The sequence below is a fragment of the Monodon monoceros genome, unplaced genomic scaffold (assembly GCF_005190385.1).
Source record: "Monodon monoceros isolate NGI ecotype Baffin Bay Population unplaced genomic scaffold, NGI_Narwhal_1 Super_Scaffold_14, whole genome shotgun sequence".
NCBI lineage: Eukaryota > Metazoa > Chordata > Mammalia > Artiodactyla > Monodontidae > Monodon > Monodon monoceros.
Genome location: NW_021703770.1, coordinates 28,179,284 through 28,203,545, shown reverse-complemented (window position 1 = coordinate 28,203,545; position 24,262 = coordinate 28,179,284). Strand labels below are relative to the sequence as shown.

The 24,262-nt window shown below is 39.0% G+C and overlaps 1 protein-coding gene across 6 annotated transcripts in view; it reads left to right on the top strand.

Moving 5' to 3' along the window:
- Positions 1-24,262, top strand: part of OXR1 (oxidation resistance 1) — a 719,190-nt gene that overhangs the window by 468,479 nt on the left and 226,449 nt on the right. For all 6 annotated transcript variants that reach the window (XM_029222485.1, XM_029222484.1, XM_029222490.1 and 3 more), the window contains one exon: positions 11,752-11,948. In XM_029222485.1, the coding sequence (XP_029078318.1) occupies positions 11,752-11,948 (197 nt within the window). The remainder of the gene's footprint in view (positions 1-11,751; positions 11,949-24,262) is intronic.

Sequence of the window (24,262 nt, the reverse complement as noted above, 5' to 3'; positions counted from 1 at the left end):
ATAACCTCATGCCCTGTACATTGTGACTGGTCCAAACTAAAAATGAAAGAAGAGGGAGAGGATAAACATAACCTCATGCCCTGTAAGTCTTCTGAGTGAAGACATGTCTGGAATTTACGCAGAGGGATAATTTACTTATTTCTTCATCGATTCACTTATTCGTGTAGTAAATATTTTTGGTGCGCACATACTGTGCAAGGCACTTGGTAGATGGATAAAGGAGATGTGCTTCCAGGCCCACCAGAGTGAACAGCAAAGTGAGAGAGACAGAAGAGAAAAAAGTAAACATGAACAAATGTATCATTAGACTTGGTGATAAATACCCTGAGAAGCAGATGAGCAGAGCGCTAAAGCACAGCTTGAGTGGGGCTGGGAGGTAGGAGATGGGAGACAACCTACTTAGAATCATGGGGGATGGGGTTTCTGAGGAGAGTTAAAAAATGAGAAGCAACCAGCAACTCAAAGAGTCAAAGGAAATAGCATGTGCAAAGGCCCTGAGGAAGGCAAGAGCTTGACGTGTTTGAGAACATGGAAGGACACCAAGGGGACTGGCACATGAGCAAGAAGAAGAGCCCAGGATGAAGCAGGAGATGGAGAGATGCAGGGACTTACAGCCCATGGAAAGCAGTTGAGAAATTCATCAGGTCACACTGGGGAGGCGTTCAGTTCTTTGGAGCAAGAGAGTAGCCTATCTCCTTTAGGCTTAAAATGCTTGTTACGGCTGCTGCAAGAATAGGTAGGAAAAATGGAAAGTCTAACAGGGAGACCAATATGGAGGCTGTGGCAGTAATCCAGTGGGCTGGTGACTAGGGAGGTGGGAGTGGAGATGGAGAGAAGTGGAGAGGCTGAAGGTATAATTTGGGAAGGCAGAATGGAGAGAATGTGTTGATGAATTAGAATTGGAGAGTGTTGCAAAGGAAGGGAACAAATATAACTTCCGAGTTTTCCGGCTTGAATAACCGTAGGTGTTGGTGCCATTTGCAAAGATGGAGAAGACAGGAAGGAAGGTTGAGGCAAATTTAGGAATCAAGAATTTGTTTAGGGACATGGTGAGTTTAAGATGTGCCACAGGTAATCGATAATGCCAAGTAGCTAGTTGTATATTTAAGTCTGCTGTTCTGGGGAAAGTTTGAGCTGGAGGTATAAATGTGGGAGTTTTTAGCATATAAATATTTCTTCCCAAGGGAATGGATGAGAACATCTAGGGAGATAGTGAACATAAAGAGAAGGGAGGCCCAGCTCTGTTAGGCCCCTGGATATTCCAGAATTTAGGGTTGAAAGGGAAAAAAAGGAACTCTTTAAGGAATAGTGGATAAAAAAGGAATATTAGAAGTATTGTGTGTCAGGGGCTCTAAGATAGGATGTTTCAACATAGAGGGGCCATTAAAAAAAAAGTTGAGGACTTATATGTACCAGTGCATATCATGCTGAATATTTGTATGGATGATGTTATGTTATCCTTTTAATAACCCTTCAAGGTAAGTAGAGTTATTAAACTCATTTTACAAATGAGTAAACTGTAGAGAGATGAAGCAATTTGCCCAAAGTTTGGACGCAGGCTTCTAACTCCAGAGTCTTACCCTTTGTGCCATCCACCTCTACAAACACATCCTGTGACTCAAAGACTAAAAAAGAGATGAAAACCAAAAAAAGTAACTTTGTGTGAAATGATTGAAAACCTAAATGAGTTGTTTTGCGAGAGTGGTATTGGAGAGGGTTGTGCAGTGATGAAGAGATGAAGCCGAGTGCTGTGAAACAGAGAAGGGAACTCAAGAAATGGGATGTTAGCCTTAGGAAGAAAACAGCTTCTTGAAGGGATGAGAGATTTTAGCACTTGGTGGAATGCTGGTGGGAATGGTTTAGCAAAGAGGGGGAGATTCATGACCAGGTTGGAAGCAGATAACCTAGGAGTAAAGTTGAGAAAGTGATGTAGGAGGAGCATCGTCTGCCTTGCCGGCATCCCTTCCTGTGTGTGTAAAATAGAAACTTCCTTCCTTTGTGAAGGATTTAGAAGAGACCTTTGGCTCTCTGTATCTGTGCCTCTCCAAAGGAAGGAGAGCAACTTATCAAACTGTGAAAGGGACTGCAGAGGTCTGGCCCCACCTCCTCTGCCTTCTGTCTTTGGGATGTGATGCCCACAGCATCTTTGTGATGTTCTCTGAGCATGGAGCAGCCTCACCAGTACACTGCTTCTCCAAGCTGGCAGCTTGTAACGGAGTCCTTGACTCCTGTCTTTATTTCTCAGTTGGTTCAGGATTTACAGAGGGAAGAGAGTAGTTAGTACATTAAAACCTCAGGTATAGAGAGAGGATGCTGTTGGATTCAGAGAACACATGGAGAGATTAGCTTTAACAAGAGGAGGACCATACCCTTTTCTGTAATAGGAAAAATGTTTTAAATAATAGGGAAAGAAATGTAGGTTTATAGAGTTGCCACTGGGAAGAAGACAGTGACTTCTTTAATGTAATTTTAAACATTTTATAGTATGTTTATCTGAAGAAAGTCTAAAATTCAACTTTGCTGTATTGGGGGCACACTTCGTAGACCTCATGTGTTAAACCACTATTATCTGAACGGAAGAAAACTATAACAGGTTCCCCAGTGATCTTCAAACTGGGAGAGGGCACATGGTTGCCCTATTCTAGGGTAGCTACTTAGAGTCTACATAGGACAGTTTAAAAAAAATCCTTTTCCATCAGGAATACCCTCAATAATGCAATCTTACACTTAAAAACAACAAGGCATCATTTTCATTTGAAAATATTTAGGATGACAATAGGATGGGTTGGTTTAAAGAGGTAAAGAAACAATGGATTAAATGAAGTGATGTTTTCCATCAAGCTCCTGAATTAATATGTAATAAGAGACCTATATTTTTGAACTTCTTTTCCTGTGTCTCATGTATTCATTTGGGGAAATTAAGACGGGAGATTTTTGTGCTACATTGGCGTTTTAACTATAAACCATTGCGCTTTGGCCCAGAGTATTATTACCTGCAGAAGCTATCTTGATTAAGTTTGGAGTTGCCTTATGTTGTGCGTAAGCAAAACTACATTTTAATCAGCTAGTCCATATGCTTTATACAGATAGTTTGTAATAGGCCCTGTTAAACATAGATTCCTTTAATCAGCAATGTTGGATAGAAGCCTAAAGTCTTAAAATAGTCTTCTTTATTCTGATTTCCTTCTCCCTAAGATGAATAAACAGAATGCAATCGATGTGGCAATAGCTGTTACAACTCATTTCATCAAAGGTAATAAAATTAAATTCCATCTCTGTGAGTTATTACAGAAGACTGTGGAACATTCACAAGAATTTGACTTCCAAATCCTTCAAGCCCTAATCTTTGGATTTGCATAATGTGTTTCTACTTTCAGGATTTTCCAGTCGAAAGGCTTTGAAGTTCCAAGGCAAAAACTGAAATAAATTGGAAACCTGTGTAATTTCAAAGTGAATGCTTACAATATAATGATATAATTGGAAAGTACATGGAAGGGGAAACATAAAACTTTACTACTATTGACTTAATTTTTGGAAACTTGATAGTAGAAAGATAATAGGCAAAATTCTTAATGAGTGATCAAAAATATAAAGTAGAACTTTCAAATCAATAACATTATTTAATATTAGATTACTTTAAAACAGTAGATCCTGAACTTGAACCCCAGTTTTTGATTCCAGAGTCCTTGCTCTTTTCACTTCTTCATGCCACCACTGAAATTTTTTGCATGGGGATGTCAATTTATCAAGACTACAGAGTGTATTTTTAGAAATTACAAAGCTGAATTTAGTGAAAAAAGAAGTGAAATACTGTTCAGCTTTATCATACTACTGATAATGGAGGTGGAATAATTTCCTTTGTCTAAGCTTCAAAACATTACCATGATCGGATGGGAAAGAGGCTGTATTACGTGAATGTACTAAATTGATTATTATATCTGCTCCCAAACGTCCAAAGTTACTTATTCTCTTAGTTTGTTTTCATGGATTTTATACATGAACTTGCTTGCATTTTTGTGTTATCTCTCGTGGCTTTCTCCCATGATGAAACTACTCATTCATTTAACTATTCATGATGTGCCTTCTATATGCCAAGAAATATGCTAAGTCCTAGGAATGAAATGGTGAACAGACTGAATTTCTGTGAATGCAGGAATTCAGTTGATCTGGTGGTGAGTATTCCTGATGAAAAATGCTTCTCTCCAACCTCTTTTCTCTGGGCTGGCATAAGCATGGGGATATAAATAAACCAGCTGGCAAACTTCAAGGACTTGGATGTCTTTTTCATGAAAGGTCAATAAGAAAGGCTAACCTTTTACATTAGGATTTATTGAACTCTGTAGAGGCAGATCAGTTTTGGATTTAATTTCTAGTAGTTTTGTTACAAAATTAGGTATGATAGTAATGAATTCATGTATGCTTCTATATGATTGATATTATGTACACTGGCCTTGCTTGCTCTTCACAGAGTTGAATTCAATTGCATTTAACAAAAGAATTTCTAGCAAACCATTTCTACATATCATTGCACCTGTGGCTCAATTCTTGAATTTTCTGTGCTCTGAATCTCCAAGATAGGAAAGTATAAATCTCTTAGAATGAATACAGGGCTAGAAACATCTTATTATAACAAGGTCTCTAGTTTGGGTGTCCCATTAACTGTTCCAATACCAGTTTGTACTCCCAAATGATAATTCTGTTGAAACTTTTTGCATTGGTTTGGAATTTTAAAAGAAGACTGTGTAATTCCTGATCCCATGTTAATGATATTTTCTGTCTTAAGCCTTGTGTTTAGGAGCACAAAGAATAGATTGGCCACAGCAATTATAGAGCAGGCTGTAATTGGCATACCCCATACCCCAAGGGATTGTTTTCTTGTTTTAATGCATAGGTTTCCAATCTGTCATTTCTTCTCCTTGGACTTCTGAATATACTTGTTTTTTGATGGTTTTGTGGTTTGTTTTTAGCTGCTGATTTTTAGTCAAACTTTACAGCAGGGGTAACAAAAGCCCTTAATTTTGCAGTGTGAAAATTCTTTAGGCATTCACTCTCAAAAGCTCTTTTTGAGTGACTTGACATTTTTGCAGCGCACAGTATCCAACTTCGAAAATCTACATTCTCAGCAGCTTTACTACTTTAAAAAATATCCTTACATTAGCTCTTTTAGGAAGCAAGGAGACAGCTTTGCTAACAGTAATGAGTTGTGCAAATCACAGATGGTCTTCTGGTTGGAAATTACTGGAAAGGACTGTAAGCATTGAGTCTTCGGGGCATAGCCATTCACATGCATCCATGTATGTATGTGTACATGTACATTTGTGTAAGTATACAACAAATAAATGGGGCAAAGAGGGAATTTGTATAGCTGCTACTGGTACTGCAGAGTTCTGTGGAATTTTACCAAGTACTTTCATTGAAATTAACGCATTTTCTGTTCACAGTAGCTCTCTTGGGTCAAGTAGGTAGATAGCCTGAATGCCACCATTGTGGGTAAGAAAGTAGAGACCCAGACAGTCCAAGTTCTTGTCCACAGTCACATGACTGATGAGTGTCAGAGCTGAAATTTATCTCTGTCTCCTAATTCTAAAGTATGGCTTTTTGGTCAAAATGTCCTGGTTGGATTCCAGCTTCCCTAATTTTTAGCCTCCCAACCAAACTTTTCCTATGCCCTAGGGAATATTCCCCTTAAACTGTAGTAGATTTTCCCAACTGTTGCTATTATTGCTATGGGCATCCTAATACTATATAGTAAATGATTAATAGAAGGTTCACTTTTTTTCCCCAGATAGCTACAGAGCTCAGGAACATAACCAATTAATTATAATAAATGTACGATTTAAATTCACTTGATGGGAGAAGTAATTCCAGTTAAGAACTCAGGTTAAATGAATTTTTTTTTCTTATGTATTTAAGTCATACCAGGGTTTAGTTTAGGCTTAAGGTAGAGTTCTATTATGCAGTATTCAAACAAGTTAACAAAAGTGTTAAAAGATGCAGAGCATGACAGGCAAAGAAAGATGAAAAGCATTGCTTAGCTATGACTTGGAGGGAAGATGATTGAAGGGTGGAGATAGTGGGAAGGTGAAAATCCCCACAGTGTGAGAGGGAAAGGGAAGGTAAGACCAAAAGAGTATGACAGGTAATAAACCAGAGTAATAAACATCTAAATGTGAAGATGCTTAGAAAAAGCTTCTCCATGGTGAAAGCCGTTGAAATAGAGGGTTGACCCACATCTTGCGGAGAAGTCCTGTGTGGTGAGCAGCTTAAAGCCACATTCACTCACTGTCGGCACAAGTTCTGGGCTCCAGATGTCCATTAAATCCTTTAAGCCAGAAGATTCATGTATTCTACTCCGTGATTTTGAAAATGAGTGGAAGATTTCTTACGTTTCTGGTAAAGTCGAAATAAGTTAGGCAAGAATAAAATTTAGCTGATGACTGAGATTAATTCCGTTTAAATTGGTTGGAATTGGAAGTTTTCTGCCATTCCTTTTTCTTTCTCTAGCTCCTGTGACCTCGCATTTTATCATCTGTCTACAGGGCTTCTCCTGCTCCTTGGAGAACTGGTTAAAATCGGCATGAACCCTATTTTTGCAGAGTAGGAGAGGCAAAAACCCTCCTCACGCTTGCTTTCTTGGTCTTGTCCTTACTTCCTCCTAATTCCCTGGTCTCTACCTCTGCTTACAAGTTTGCTAATTTAGGTCAACTCCACACAGATTAAAAATATGTATAACTCAAGTGAACTATCCAGTGGATTCAGTTGTTTTCCAAAAGATTTGAGGGCTCTCACAGGAAGAATATCATATTACACATCACCCAACGGACTCCCATTTAGCGTGTCTCCTCTTGTTATCTTCCACTCCTTCACCAAAATCCACACTCCAGAAAAGGTGAAGCCCCCTACAAAATGTAATGTAATCCCTATAGGCTCAATGTTTAAAGTTGTGCAGCAGGGAAGGATCCTAAGAAACTGATATAATTTCCTCAGCATTCATAGAAGTTTGAACAAAACTATATCCCCTTACATCATCATAAAGAGATTGGAACTGCATCCTGTGCAGGTGCTATGCTAGGTACTTTCCCATAGGATGTTGACTTAGTTCTCAGAACCTTCCTGGGTATGTTTTATCCCCATTTTATAGATGAGGAAACTGAGTCTCAGAGAAGTGTCCAACATTGTTCCCATGCAGAAAGGAGGTAGTGGGATATATGTTTGGAGGAGTAGGAAGAATTCTTTTTTGTTCAAGAACAGAGGAACAAGAAAAGGCAAAGATTATGAAACACCGGGACTGTCTGCCTATCAGAGCCATGCCAAGAGGGATGGCTCCTTCTATTCATGTCTTTGGAAATGCAAAGCACACTAAACAAAGGTCCTTTCGGTGCCTATTAAGGGATTATTTTTGTCTCTATTTGTAGTGCTTCATTTATCATCAATGGGTATTTTATCTCATGCACAACTACATAGGCCATTATGCTATATTTACATTTGTTTAACACATTGAATTAAGAACATTGTTAAAAAATGTAAAAAGACTTCCCCTTTCATGAAATTTGGAAATCGAAGGTAGCATTTAGCAGGTTTCCTTGTCAACCACAGTAGTCATCTTTAGAATCTTTAAAGGAGTAATTCAATTACCCACACAGTTCTGCTTTCTAAGATCGTGCAAATGGAAGTCTTTTCTTAAGCAAGCCCTCAAAGCTACTAGCAGTATTCCCGACTCCAGCAACAACACGAAAACATGATACCTTTCAAGTCTTGATTGGGAAGAGTGTCTGCTGGGGAAGGGCAGAAAGAAGAGGGGAAATACAGGAAGGCTATTGGCTGCTTGCCTTTGTCCTTTGCTCATTCCAAAGAGGCTATAAAAGGAGTTGTGGGACACTTAGGTGTTTGAAGTGTTGGAGAACTTCATTAATTATAGTATCTAGCTCTTTATCAAACATAAGATCCATTGTTGATATCCTCCCGTGGGACACATAAATTTAGCAACTCTGATCAATTCTGAAACAGACCAACATAAGATATAAACAATTTCTGGTGATGAAATAATCTGCTATGTGAATTGGAAATAAAATCTGTCACATTTACATTTTGAAAATAATCTTTGTTGAGAACTAGAGAGCAGTTGAATTTCTTTCAGGAAAATTTAGCACTTTTCCTTTCAATCCCTACTCCTCTGCACCCCCTCCCCCCAGAAAACTTGCTTTATACTGAAACTCAAATTTAATTTTGAAATACAGTTTATAGGATGAACTCTAGAAAAATTAACCTTTTTGTAAGTGAAAATGGTCAAATATTGGTGATTTCTTAGAGTTTGTAGGGTTCAGTGTAATGTTTTTAGTATAGTGTAAGTCTTTGTGTCTAAGTGCAGTTTTCGGAAAGCCACATTGGGACAAATTAACGTTGCTGCTTTGGTGGCCCCCAGCTTATTTCTTAACTTCTTATTAATCTTAATGCCTTCTTAAGCTGCATATAGTACTACCATAACTTTTAGTTCCAGTCTACAAACTCCAGACTAAGACAAGAATGATGTTATTGGAAGACCAAGGCACTAATAAATACATAACCCTGTACAAAGTAAACCCTTGTTTCCTTAAGTATGTTGAACATTACGACATACTTGGTTGTATGTTGATTTGTATGTTGTAGGTGATTTTTGGTGGTGATTCCTTGAAGGACATTGCGTGCAGTTTGCTTAAGTTGGAAATACAGCCTTCAACCTAATTTCAACAAAGCAACCAAAGTGATTCTTTTAAAATACAGTCATCGTGCCATTTCTCCTTCGCTCACATCCTCTCCGGGCCTCATTCTTGAATGACCTTGAAGCTCTGTATAATCAGTCCTCTTTCCCCTGCTCCCCAGCACCATCTTGTTGACTTCATCTCCTGTTTCTCTTCCCCTCCCTTTTTCTGTTCCAGCCACTTTGTTCCTCTAACACACAAAAAAACTGGTTCCCCATTTGCTGAAATGCTGCTCGTCAAATATGCTCGTGGCTCCTTCTTTCAGGTCTCTCCTCAAAAGTCTGATGGCGTGAGAGCACTACCTTGGCTCTCCTTTATATAATAGTATAAATGTACACCTCTGTCCGCTATCCCTTTTACTCTGCTTTATTTTAATCCACAGTACTTTTTGCCACCTGATTTGTTATCTATTGGTTTCTTTCTTTGCTTATTACTTGTCTCCCTCTGTAAGAATGAGGATTCCATGATGGCAGGTGTTTTGCCTCTTTTGCTCACTGTGTATCCGTGGTGCCCAGTAGAGCGCCTGGTGCAGAGTAGCCATTCAAGGAATGAATGAATAGTCCCTTTCAGTTCATGAAAAGCAGGGGGATAGGGGATAGGGAATAGCCATCCCCAGCGAGGAAAGGATCCTTCTTTAGATTCACTCTACTCTGGCCAGCTTTGGGAGGCTAGAGGCCAAGACTTTCATTCTATTTCTTTCTGCTGTCACCTTTTTGTAGCAAGCGGCCATTCAGTAACTATGTGTAATCTTCATTGTAAATGAATAAGTTAAAAATTCAGTCAGTTTCAGATGGAGACTTTTTTTTTTTTTTTTTTTTTTGCGGTACGTGGGCCTCTCACTGTTGTGGCCTCTCCCGTTGCAGAGCACAGGCTCTGGACGCGCAGGCTCAGCGGCCGTGGCTCACGGGCCCAGCCGCTCCGCGGCCTGTGGGATCTTCCCAGACTGGGGCACGAACCCGCGTCCCCTGCCTCGGCAGGCGGACTCTCAACCACTGCGCCACCAGGGAAGCCCTCAGATGGAGACTTTTTATTGGAGTATATGGTATACTCAGAAAAGATGCAAAAACCATAGATCATTAGATTTTCACAAAGTAAATACATAGAACCCAGATTAGGAAACAAAATAGTACCAGAATCCCAGAAAGCCCTTCATGTCTCTATCAATGTAATAACTCCCCCAGCAGTTATCCTACCCACACTTTTAATATCGTAGATTGTTTTGCTTCTATCTGAACTTTATACAAATGGAATCCTAGAGCATGTGCCTTTATGTATCTGTCTCCTTTTCTCAACATTATTTTTATGAAAACCATCCATGTTGGTGCAAGTAGTTGTAGTTTGTTCATTTCCGTTGCTGTATAAAATTCCACTATGTAAGTATCATCATAACTCACTTATGCATATCTACTGTTGGGAAGACATTTGGGCTGTTGTTGATATTTGTGTGTTACAGATAGTGCTTCTGTGAATACTCTCAACTGGGTCTTTTGGTGAACGGGCCTATATTTGTGTAGGATAGATTCTAAGAATAGAATTGGTGAGCCAAAAGATGCATGCCTTCAGCTAAGCAGGCATTTGCCCAAAGTGGTCTCCACCATCAGTGTCCCAGAATTCCAGTCGCTGCTTATCACCATACTTCACGCCATGTCTTTGACATTTTAGCCCTTTTGGTAGATCCATTCATGAGTGCAATGTGGTCTTAGTTTGTATTTCTCATGACTAGTGCTGTTGAGCACTTGTTAATATATTTGTTGGCAATTTGGATAAAGTGAGTCAATTTTCATGAATATTAAGTAGGTAACATAGGTGGTATGTGAATATGGCAGATATCGAACAGGTGATAATTCAACGACTAAAATTGAGTAAACACTGCTTTCATTAAAGAATCTTCTGCTAATTGATATATTCTATTTCTTTAACAAAGCTTTTGCTCTGGTAAATTCAGTTTAATAAACGCTTATTGAGAGCTCATTATGAATAACCTCCTATGCAGAATGGTGTCAGGCCACCAAGGTCTATGTCATTGAAAGCTGCCCAGAGGAGACCACATCTAAGCCGAGTCTAGAAGCAGGAGCAGGGTCTGACCGTGGGGCAGAAAGTGGAAGCTAATGTACTGGAAAAGCTTGAATAAAACCTGTAGGTGTGAAGGTGAATGAAACTTTCAGGAAATTCCAAATTTGCAGGTGTGACTACCATAACTGATAAAGAAAACTGCCAACTAGCTTTCTGTAGGGAATTAAGACTTGAAAAATGACACTTAACATTAGCCTCCAGAAGAACCAAGGGCCTAGAGTAAGCTGGGCTTAGGGTTCAGTTACATTACAAATATCAAGTTGTGTTGCTTGAAGTATTTGAATTTAACTCATATCATTTACCAATTATTTTTATACCAAGAGAAATATTCTCGTGCTTACGTGGCCTTTTGCTTTCCATGTTAGGCCTGATGTCAGCTCTCTAAAATGCAGGAGTGAGCAATACATTTATTGTCATTGAGAGTATCTGGAGAAACAGTATAAACGCTATAATTTTTCCAGCTAAGATGCTGTTACCGATGAAACAGAAAAGCACTGGCAGCCTCTAGTTATACAGATAGGCATTTCATTATTCTTTTCTGGGTTGCAATTATTTATTTCTAACTAATGTTTTACATTAGCATTAAAAAACACTCCTTTCAAAAGTACAAGCAATAGTCAAATGCATTGTCTTTGTCTGAAGTTACATTTTATTTGCTATTCAAAAAATAAAGGTCTTTTTATCACCTTACATTTTAATATATTTCAATGAAAACTTTCAGAATGATTAGACAGAAGATTTTCTTTCCCACTAGTTTCAAGAATATTTGAAGAATTTAAAATACTGTAGGGAAGGTCTGTAATTTCTGAACATACCTTGTTCTCTTTCAAGGCCAAGTATAACTCAGTTGTTGAAAGAAATTATGGTGGAGACAAATATGAAGAAAGTGTGTCTTTCTCTAGAGTCAGTAATTACAGCATGCGGTATTCTTTACCTGTAGGTTGAAGAAAAAGTCCCAGTCGGTGGATATTACTGCTCCAGGGTTCAACCCTTTGGCTGGTGCAGGAAAGCAAATGCCACAAGCCAGTAAACCCACCACACCCAAGACGTCCATCATTGAAGAAGAGCAGAACAACGCAGCAAATTCCCAGAAGCATCCTTCCCGAAGGAGTGAGCTGAAGAGGTTCTACACCATTGGTGAGCACCACGATTTATGCAAGTGAATAGATGGGGTCTATCCAAACAGCACAGTGAATGTGTGGGGCTGTGGTTAAATGCCCCTTGTTTATATAACGTGTACAGTCCTCCCTCAGTATCCACTGGTTCCAGGACCCTTCAGGGACACCAAAATCCGAGGATGCTCAAGCCCCTTATATAAAATGGCATAGTATTTGCATATAACCTACACACATCCTCCCATATACTTTAAATCATCTCTAGATTACTTATAATACCGAATGTAATGTAAATGCTATGTAAATAGTACTGGATGTGCAGCAAATTCAAGTTTTGCTTTTTTGGATATTCCCCCCCAAATGCCTTCAATCCTTGGTTGGTTGAATACGTGGATGTGGAACCTGCAGATACAGAGGGCCGACTGTATATCTTTCTGATGGTTTATGGTGGACATCTCATACAGTCTGAACATGGAGTTGGAAAAACACTGCACACCTTCAGCAAAGTTAAGTAAGAGAGTAGGCCTGAGGACCTTCTATATCCTGCCTAAGAGAAGTAAATTACATATATATGGTTTTCCAAGTTTTAAGCTTATGTGCTACTATTTTCATTTTTGCCAGTCTTTAGCCGGGCGCCGTTTTTGTTTTTGGTTTTCGGTTTTCGGTTTTTGCTCTTTTCATTCTCCCTCCAGGCTTTCAAGTGGCTGACCCTGTTCTGTCAGGTTGTTGAGACAGTGGTTGATGTCAGCCTGTAACTAACAAAGCCACTAAGAAAATAGAAAATTATTACGTTCTGAGGAAGGACAGATTATGTTGTAGGTCCGTTTTTACCTTGCACATTACTTCACATTGGAGAGATTGAATCACGTCCAGATCCCAATGTATGACAGGGTAGTAGGCTGTGGATAGGGTCTTGCAGACATTATACCGCCTTTTTCCCAGGTAGAATAATATCCTGTAATTTTGAACGTTAACACTTAATTGGAGCGTTAGAGGTAATCAATTCAAATAAGTCGAATTACCAACTTTTATGTACTAATATTTGTTCATCATGTCTTTGGCCTTGATTTTTAACTCACAATAACAATTTTCAGTGTTTTAGGTCTAATTGAGACACAAGTTGCAAACGTATGTATGGTAGAGGTGATGTGTAGGGGAGATGAATCTACCAGGAAGAAGATGGATGCTTCAGTGTTGCTTATTATTTCATTTGGAGAGATTTGGCCATCACCAAAATCCTTAATAGTAGACACTGTTGGCTTAATGGCTTTACTAAAGTTACATCAAAGGGGTCATGCTTTTCTTGGTATCCAGCACCCCACCACCCCATTATGGGATGTTTGGAATTTTTTCTCAGGTATTTTAGTGTCTCTATCTAGAAATGTAATCAGATCAGATTTCTAGTTCTGATTCCCATACCAATTTTCTGTGTGACTTTGTTCAGTCATTCTCCTGTGTCTTTGGGTTAAATTACTTCCTTCACACTTGAAGAGGTGCCTCCATGTATGTCTAGTAGTATTTCAGGATTTGGCTCCTAAAACCATGCTTTCCCTTCCTACCATTTTATATCTTCTTCCTGTATCTACTCTCAGGTTTCCTTTTTTTCCACATGAAGATGTTAAAGTCTTATTTTTTAATAGACAGCAAGCATGGTGTCTTTGAGGATGTCAGTGGTCAGCTATAATGAGAATTGATATAAGAGAGTGTAGACAGGTACATATTTCCATTTTTAAAGCTTATGATAGCAGAGTTCTAAAAATCAATCAACTAGAAAAGCCCGTGACGTTTACATAACTGCTTCTCTCTCCATTTTCCAATGTCCTCTCCTCCCACCCTTCAACATGTCCACTACCATCTACTGCTTTTCTGATTTATTAACTGGATAAGAAGGCAGTATTTTGCCTTCAGAAAATAAAGTTTATCTTATAAACTCAATATTCCTTGAAGATGAGAAAATGAGGGTAAAACATTGACCCCCAGCTTGGCCAATGTAAATAAACAACTAAGCCTGAAAAATAGAATTCTAAATGGTGAGTTTGGATTGCAGAAAGATGAACTATCAGTCATTTTAAATAGTCCTACAGCTAGTGAATGTTTATTTTTGGATTTGCAACAGTTTGATTCATAAGCAATGTCAGTGGCATGTCTATATGTGAAAATAGACCTGGAGACATTTTCAAGGCTGAAATATTAGCAACCACGTAATCACCTATATTGAAAGATCATTTCACAAAACAAGCCTATTTCAGTATCCCTTAGTAAATGTATTGGTAATAAAGACAACAACAATTATAACTGCCATTTATTGGTAATTCCAAATACTAGGCACACATTAAGCTCCTTTCTTCTTTCTCAGTTGATCCTCACAACTCTTGTAAGTATTATACTCTCTATTTTTTTAGATGAGGGATAGAACCTTAAAGAAATTAAAGAAAACACTGTGAGCCAGAGATAGCCAACTCTGTGAACGAAATTAGCCTTCTTGTGACATTTTAGAGTCTGCCTTTTATGTCACTCGGAAGGATACCATCCCCGTCTAGAGAGGTGAGCCCGAGGAGTTTCTTGGAGTGATATTTTTACTGCAATCCCCAGAAAATTTCACTTAAGGAAACCATGCCAACTAACCCATCCACCAGCCAACATGCCCTTTCAAATGTCTCAATTTATAGCCCACACAACTGGAAAAACCTGGGAGCCCTCTTGTGGCCAAGTTGCTACTACATTTAAATTTAGCAATGAAGTGCAGTACTATATTTAAGTAATCATTCTAGGAATTGAAGAATTTTTAAATTAAAAAAAAGAACTAGAAAATTTTGGACTTATTTAAATGTCTCTTAGTGGCTAATGAGTGGCTGCAGTAGCTTCTCTAGAAATTTCTTTTGATCTCACAGATTTTATCCCTCATGCATTTATGTATAGGATCTACTTCCTGCTGAGAGAAGTCTAGGAAATAGAAAAGATTGCCTCCTTGTATAGACAATAGATTTAGGTCCTTAATTATTCCTAATAACAGAAACATGTTAAAACCATTATAGCAGCAAAAAAAAAAATGGCATGGCATAAACTCATTACTTTTTATAGGAAAACAATCCATCTTATAAGAAGTATAATAAAATTTCATTGTTTTGATATAAGCAGAGGAAAAGCTGTTCTCTATTGGCATGAGATATATGAATCTTCAGCTAAATTAAAAGGAGAGTAGCCACTATATCAGGACTGTGGCTAAAGAAGGAGTTTGTTCTGTGCTGCTCTTGTTACCAACTGTATAATCTTGCACAGTTACTTACCATCACTTGACCTTAACCTTCTCATCTGGACAGTGATAGATTTAGACCAAATCAGTCTTTCTGAGTATTTTTTCTTGCTCGCTTTTTATTATACAGTTGACCATATGAAGTACTGTATGTGTCTTCTATTGCTGTGAAACAAATTACCACAAACTTAGCTGTTTAAAACGACACCCATTTATCAGCTCACAGCTGTGTAGGTCAGAAACCCACAAAACATGACTATATTTTCTGCTCGGGGTATCTACAAGGCTAAAATCAAGGTGTTAGCTGGGCTGAGTTGTTGTCTGGAGGTTGGTTCAGCTCGGGAAATGTATGCTTCCAAGTTCATTCCTTTTGTTGGCAGAATTCAGTTCCTTGAAGTGGTAGGTCTGATGTCCCCGTTTCCTGGTTGGCTGTCAACTGGGGCTCACTCTTAGCTTTCAGAGGCTACTCTCTTCCCTTGCCATGTGGCCTCTTCCATCTTCAAGCCAGTAACTGCATGTCAAATCCTTCTCTTATGAATCTCTAACTTCCTCTCCTTGGGCTAGCCAAGAAAGCTCTCTGCTTTAAACGGCTTATGTAATTAGGTCAGGGCCACCCAGATGATCTTCCTGTTTCAAAGTCAATAAAACCTAATCATGGGAGTAATGTCCATCATATTCACAGGCCTGGGGATCACACACGTGTGTACATTACAGGGGTGAGGCATCTTGGGGACCATCTTAGAATTCTGCCTAACACATTGTACACCACTTACCCAGTGCACACTCAACCACCAACATAGCTGAAAAAAATTTCCTGAGAACATTTCCTTACTATCCATTCTGATCGTTATTTTCATTTTTTTAAATGCAATCTCAACACATGAAATTGACTACATGGTCTGTTAATGAGTTGTGACTTACAACTGGATTAGATACTTGAAGTCCTTCAGGTACTTACAATTCTATTATTATTTTTAAATAAAAGTGTTAATTAGAACTAGAATAATATAATATTAAATTAGTGGACTGGCTCTAATGGGTAAACAGATGAAAACAGAATAGAATTGTTCCCTACTCCAGTTTTTGTTTGTGCTCAGTAAAACTACTTGAGTTTAACAATGTATATAAGAAACCTGTATCCTTCAAAAACATAGTCCCTACTTAAAGATGGAAAATGAAACCAAATAGTAGACTCATATTTTTAATACTCCGTGTATTCTCTACATTTAATTTAGAGAACTACATGTAAGGACTTCTGAAAAGAGTTGTAAAGCAGATGTAGAGATAGTGAAGAAGACTGGGCATGCAGAATCCAAAAGTGTCCCAGCACTCCCTAAGCTGGGCTTGTAAATCCATGTAATATTCATTCCTTGATTCAGAATCTAAAGCCAGAGTTCGTACATCTCTCTCCAGCATCTGTGACTATTAGTAAAATGTGCTGATGTCTTTCCATTCTGAGATTTTTTTCGCTTGACAGTTAGGAAGTGGGACAGGTCTTGAATAGATGTCTCCATAATCAGAGTCATTCAGTGACACACCACATGCTGATTTGTCCTCGATCAGACCCAGCTGTGTGAAGGCCTCATAGAAGATGCTGCTCAGAATAAGAAGGGTAAAACAGAGATCCCTGCTCTTGAGGTGTTCATCACGTGTCGGTGGGGGAGGGAGTGCTTGGTTAAAACAGGCACACCAGTGAGTAGAATACAAGACAGATGCTCTCAATGCCATGGGTGGGGCCAGAGGTAGGGGAGATGAGTGAGGAGTAGCGGAGGGCAGGGGAGGTTCACTCAAAGTGCTGTGGAATCCAGAAGATGGAGAAATCACATCAGACCTTAAAGGCATTCCTGGGCTCTTTATTGGCTTCATAGATCTAGTCACCGTTCATCACCCTCCGTTCTCCTCGCTGCCTTGACATCTAGCACTTAGCTGTCTTCCTTATCTTCTTGTGTTAGCATGTCTCCATACCAAATCTCAATTCTTATGAGTAGGAAAGGATGGCATTAATGTCATTAATCCTAACACTGAGTACAGTGTAAGGCACACAGTAAGTGCTAAATAAACTTTGGGGGCGGCAAAGGGGGGGGGGTGCTGGTGGAGGTAGTGGAGATGAACCTTGCCCTTTTCAGTGGAGGAGGAGGGAGGAAATGGGCCAAGAGCTTAGTGTAAAGAAGAGCTTTGAATACTTCCAGGCATGAGAGAAGGATTGGAACCCCTGCTGTGGAGAACAATGAATAAGGTCTACAACTTTTAAATCTGTTAGAAATTAGAAAAAGGTTAGATTTAGCAAAACCTTTTTTAAATTTATTTATTTAGTTATTTTGCGGTATGCGGGCCTCTCACTGTTGTGGCCTCTCCCGCAGCGGAGCACAGGCTCCGGATGCGCAGGCTCAGCGGCCATGGCTCACGGGCGCAGCCGCTCCGCGGCACGTGGGATCTCCCCGGACCGGGGCACAAACCCGTGTCCCCTGCATCGGCAGGCGGACTCTCAACCACTGCGCCACCAGGGAAGCCCTTAATTTACTTTTTTAATTGAAGTATAATTGATTTACAGTGTTGTGATAATTTCTGTTGTACAGGAAAGTGACTCAGTTACATTACATACCTATATATACATATGTGTGTGTGTATATATATATATATATATTCTTTTTCAGATTCTTTTCCATTATAGGTTATTATAAGATATTGAATATAGTTCCCTATGCTATACAGTAGGTCCTTATTTTATTTGTAGTAATTTGTATCTGTTAATCCCAAATTCCCAATTTATCCCTCCCCCCTTTCCCCTTTGGTAACCATAGGTTTGTTTTCTATGTCTATGAGTCTGTTTTTTGTTTTGTAAATAAGTTCATTTGTACCATTTTTTTAGGTTCCACATATAAGTGATATCATATGATATTTGCCTTTCTCTGTCTGACCTATTTCACTTAGTATGATAATCCCTACATTCATCCATGTTGCTGCAAATGGCATTATTTCAGTTTTATGGCTGAGTAATATTCCATTTTCTCTGTGTGTGTGTGTGTGTGTGTGTGTGTGTGTGTGTGTGTGTGTACACATCTTTATGTCATCTTCTTTATCCATTCATCTGGGGTTTTTTTTAATATTTATTTATTTTTGGCTGTGTCATGTCAGTTGCGGCATGTGGGATCTTTTGTTGTGGTGCACAGGCTCTTCGCTGGGGCGCGTGGGCTTCTCTCTAGTTGTGGCGCACGGGTTCCAGAGTACGTGGCCTCTATAGTTGCAGCACACAGGCTCTCTAGTTGTGGCATGTGGGCTCAGTGATGCACGGGCTTAGTTACCCTGCAGCATGTGGGATCTTAGTCCCCTGTCCAGGGGTCGAACCTGCATACCCTGCATTGGAAGGTGGATTCTTAACCACTGGACCACCAGGGAAGTCCCTCCATTCATCTGTTGATGGACATTTAGGTTGCTTCCATGTCTTGACTATTGTAAATAGTGCTGCAGTGAACATTGGGGTGCATGTATGTTTTCAAATTAGAGTTTTTGTCTCTTCCAGATATATGCCCATGAGTGGGATTGCTGGATCATATGGTAACTCTACTTTTAGGTTTTAAGGAAACTCATACTGTTCTCCATAGTAGCTGTACCAATTTACGTTCCCACCAACAGTGTAGGAGCGTTCCCTTTTCTCCACACCCTCTCCAACATTTATTATTTGTAAACTTTGTGATGATGGCCATTCTGACTGGTGTGAGGTGATACCTCATTGTAGTTTTGATTTGCATTTCTCTAATAATTAACAATGTTGAGCATCCTTTCAATATGGCTGTTGGCCATCTATATGTCTTCTTTGGAGAAATGTCCATTTAGATCTTCTGCCCATTTTTTTGATTGGGTTGTTTGCCTTTTTGATAATGAGCTGTATGAGCTGTTTGTATATTTTGGAAATTAAGCCCTTGTCGGTCGCATCATTTGCAAATATTTTCTCCCATTCCTTAGGTTGTCTTTTTGTTTTGTTTATGGTTTCCTTTGCTGTGCAAAAGCTTATAAGATTGATTGGGTCCCATTTGTTTATTTTTGCTTTTATTTCTTTTGCCTTGGGAGACTGACCTAAGAAAACATTGCTATGATTTATGTCAGAGAACGTTTTGCCTGTGTTCTCTTCTAGGAGTTTAATGGTGTCATGTATTATATTTAAAACTCCCTTTTATTATGCTATTTATTTATTTATTTATTTATTATAAGGAAGGTCAGTAGTAATATACCCTTGATTTAGTAATTTAAGTATTCTCATTTTTCTTTTTTTTTTAACATCTTTATTGGGGTATAATTGCTTTACAATGGTGTGTTAGTTTCTGCTTTATAACAAAGTGAATCAGTTATACATATACATATGTTCCCATATCTCTTCCCTCTTGCGTCTCCCTCCCTCCCACCCTCCCTATCCCACCCCTCCAGGTGGTCACAAAGCACCGAGCTGATCTCCCTGTGCCATGCGGCTGCTTCCCACTACCTATCTACCTTATGTTTGGTAGTGTATATATGTCCATGCCTCTCTCTCGCTTTGTCACAGTTCACCCTTCCCCCTCCCCATATCCTCAAGTCTGTTCTCCAGTAGGTCTGTGTCTTTATTCCTGTCTTACCCCTAGGTTCTTCATGACATTTCTTTTTCTTAAATTCCATATATATGTGTTAGCATACGGTATTTGTCTTTCTCTTTCTGACTTACTTCACTCTGTAGGACAGACTCTAGGTCTATCCACCTCATTACAAATAGCTCTATTTCATTTCTTTTTGTGGCTGAGTAATATTCCATTGTATATATGTGCCACGTCTTCTTTATCCATTCATCCGATGATGGGCACTTAGGTTGTTTCCATCTCCGGGCTATCGTAAATAGAGCTGCAATGAACATTTTGGTACATGACTCTTTTTGAATTTTGGTTTTCTCAGGGTATATGCCCAGTAGTGGGATTGCTGGGTCATATGGTAGTTCTATTTGTAGTTTTTTAAGGAACCTGCATACTGTTCTCCATAGTGGCTGAACCAATTCACATTTATTATGCTATTTAAATGCTCTCTGCAAGTTCAAAGACAAGGCAGAAAAGGGTTGAAGTTAGCCTTCCCAGGTTCTTGGCTCAGCAGGGCTTCCAAACAGGGCCAGTAGGGGGCTCCTTGGATAACAGGTGTCTGTATAATACTTCTGGAGCTTTCCTACAGTTGAGACTTCCGTGCAGGTCCTCACCTTGTCAAGCGAACTAACAGTCTGCTCACGCCTTTTAATCTCTTGTTTGCCCTCATGGATCAGTCTCTACCTTTTGTCCTTTCTATATTAATCTCACTGTATCACCTTTGTTGAATACCATGTATGATGAATCGGTCAGTGTTCTCTACACAGTAATTTCCAGTTATATTCAGATAAACAAATTCTGGGTTTATTTGGTGGATGTGTTTAACTCAGACTTTTTCATATATGAAAATATGTTCCTTCATTTATTAACCTATTGACTTATTAATTAAATAAATATTTATTAAATGCCTACTACAAACCAGGCCTTGTTCAAAGTGCCACTAATACAAGAGAAAATAAGACCAAGTCCAGGCACTCAGGTGCTTATACTCTAGTGGGAAAAGCAGGGTATAAATAAGCAACTAGTTATTCATTGTCAATGAATAGTAAGTTTTTAAAGAAAAATAAAACAGGTTAATGGAGGAGGGCGATAGAAAAGTTACTCTGTAAAATGTGTTTAAACCTTATACAATTTTTATAAACATTCTAGCAGATAAATGATACAGTTCTGAGAAATCAGTTAGGCTGGTTTCAATTACAGGACATTTGATACATTAATAATATATTTTTCAAAGAGTTGTTTTTCGCTTGGCATAGAAGTAATTTATGAAAAGACTAATGGAATTGATATTTGCAGCATGAAGAAGAAAATGATTGAGGGAAAATTTAATGATCCTCAAGCTTCCCAGCATTGTTTTGAAAAGGAGGTGCCCAGATGTTCTTCACTTCTACCAAGAAAAGAATAAGTTGTAGCAAAGAATATAAAAATTAAATACTGGGGGAATGTAACAATTTGAGCACCGTTACTGGGGAAGTTTGGGTCGTGTTTTCTAAAGTACAGCTGTTATGTTTTTAGAATGGTTTAGGCATCAACTTGCCTGGAACAGTGCTCCGATCAGCTCTCCAAGATCCTAAATGGTTTTGATCAGTGGCAGGAAGGCGGAAGGGTGGTCATTCATTCCACTGCGTTTACTGAGCTCCTTCTTTTGGTCCCAGAGGCAGGATGGATCAAGGGTGAGGAACTTGGCCTCTGGAATCTGATGTCTAAGTTGGAATCCCATTCCCCCTGCTAGTTATGTGACCATAAACAAGGCACTTAGAATCTCAAAGCTCAGAGTCTTCACTTATAAAAGGAAATGAAACTGATGCTTCCTGAAAGGGCCGTTGTGAGGAGTAAATGAAGTAGCCTATGTAAAGTGCTTATAATAGTGCCTAGAACATGGAAGTTCTCCATGAATATTAGTGAGCTTGTTATTGTCATTGTGCATTAAAGATGCAGCATGAATGAGGCGTCATGATTGCTGCCCGCCTGCTATGTGAAGCTAGCCTCCTGCCCTGATCCTTGTGGATATGCTCGCTTATCCCCTCGTTTTTAGCAGGTGGTTCCTCATTCCCCACAAGATAAGGTTGTTTGTTGCTCTGTAGACCTTTCATGCTCTGCCCCAGTTTACTCTCCAGCTTAGTCTCAGACCCCAGCCCCACACTCTAGCCATGCTCATTGTGGTTTCCCAAAGGTGTCCTTCCGTATGATGTATGATGGGCTTTATGGAAGTGTTTCCTTCTGCCTAGAACAGTGTTAGGATTCCATCCAAATTCCCCTCATACTTGGCCACACCTTCCCCAGATTTGATCAACATGAAAAGATTCAAAGCATTTTAACATATGCATTGTCAGTTTTTTAGGTGACTAAAAAATACATGTTAAATTCAGTGAATGCTTATAACATTCCTAAAAGATGAGTAGGACACTTGTTATGGCCACCACATAGCATTCTTGGGAATTGAGTCTCTGAAAGTTGAATGACTTTTTCATGATCACACTGGAAATGGTGGCAAAGTCAAGGAAAGAATAAGTAGATTGATAACTAATGGTAAAGAGTTTATCTTCTGCATGTTTTCAGGTCAATTCTCTTCTCAAAAACAAAAACAAAAATGAAATTTGATCATTGACAGAGATCTCAGTAAGTGGTTTCGCAAGCGCTAGTCCATACCTTTTATGGTGAAACAGATGCATTAAAAAAAGAACACTAGTTTTTCATGAAATTACATTTATTCGATTAAAGTGACCATCTTTTCCTTCTTTTGCTCATCCTTCCTTCTTTCTTTCCTTCTTCCCCTCCTCTCTTTTCTTCTTTTCTCACCTCCTTCCTCGTGTTAAAATGGACTGCCTTCTGTGAAATGATGGCATAGTATATATATTGCTTTTGTAGAATTTTTTAATAAGATGTGTTTTTTTTGTTTTTTTGGGGTTTTTTTGCGGTACGCGGGCCTCTCACTGTTGTGGCCTTTCCCGTGGCGGAGCACAGGCTCCGGACACGCAGGCTCAGCCGTCATGGCTCATGGGCCCAGCCGCTCCGCGGCATGTGGGCTCTTCCCGGACCGGGGCACGAACCCTTGTCCCCTGCATCAGCAGGCGGACTCCCAACCGCTGCGCCACCAGGGAAGCCCTAAGATGTGTTATTTTTAAATCTCCTCACTTGTCAAAATTAAGTTAGAAAATGTCCCCCAAATATTCTTTTGAAATATTACTCTTCTGTGAAATTGTAAAAGTCTGACATCCACTGATCTTGTCCTTTGCCCTGCCTTCAGAATAGAATATCTTCAACATTCCAAACTTAATGAAGCACAGATAAATACAAATTTGTATCTTACTAACCCCAGGCTGCTTACATATTGAAAAGAGAGCCTACAGAATTAGGGGTTCCCTGGGAATTCTTCTGAGTAGTTGGCAAAATTAAAACAGTAATAACTAGTTTGGAAACTCTAAAAAGGGAAAAGCAAGACACGTATTTAACTACTTTTTAATTGCAATACACCAGGCATTTAAAAATATCACCACATAACTTCTATGCCTCTCCTTCTGAATCCAGACTTTTTAATTATAAGAATAAAAAAGATCGACTCTAAAGTGAAAATATTGTAGCAGGAAAGAGAAAGAAAAAAAAGGAAAAGACTAATCTCGCTGGAGGTGACACATTCTGCAGCATGAAACTAGGTCACCGCTGAACCAGAACCTTCTCTCCACGCTAGAAGATTCTTCATGTAAAAGCAGGAAGTCTCTGATTTAATCAGAACAACCAACTTGGCACACAGGTCACTGTCTGTAAGCACAGAAACTAAAATGGGTAACTGCTCTGAGGGTTCAGATTAAATTATGTTCTTGAGAAAAATTACTTTGTTTTGAATTGAAGTTTGTTTGATGACTTCTTATACTTTCTGGGTCACAAGATTATTTAAGGAAAATTATTCTCTTGCTGAGGTTCCTTGTTATACATGGAATCTGGACTTCCCTAAATGGACCTGGGCTTTTCACAGATTTCAAAGACTGCTGCACATGTAGAAGTGCCTTTTCTTTTTGACCCACATTGCATTAGATTGGGCCATTTGTATTAAGATAATGGAATTTGAAGATATTGAAAATCCAAGTTCAATTTTTTTGTTTACTTGTGGGGTAAGCAGACCTTGGGATTCAGTGTATGAAAATCTGTGTCTGTGTGTATGTGCTGGAGGGGTATTTGAATGGGTTTTTATTTCATGTCATTTAAAAAATTCCATTTAAAATCACTTTAAAACATGAGGCCTAGGAAAACCACAGATGAAAACTTCTTTTCCAGTCTAGAATAAATATGAACACTTTATTTCTTTCAAGAGAAATTAGATTTTTTAACTAAGCATTTATACAATTTTAACTAAATTTTCCTAAGCAGTAGAGGTGTACTCAGAAAGAAGAAAAAGATGTTTGTTTGATACCCCTATAGATTGGTAATGTTTGTAACATGCTAGATAAGCTTGCCAACTGTAATTTACAAAGTTACCACCATATTTTGTAC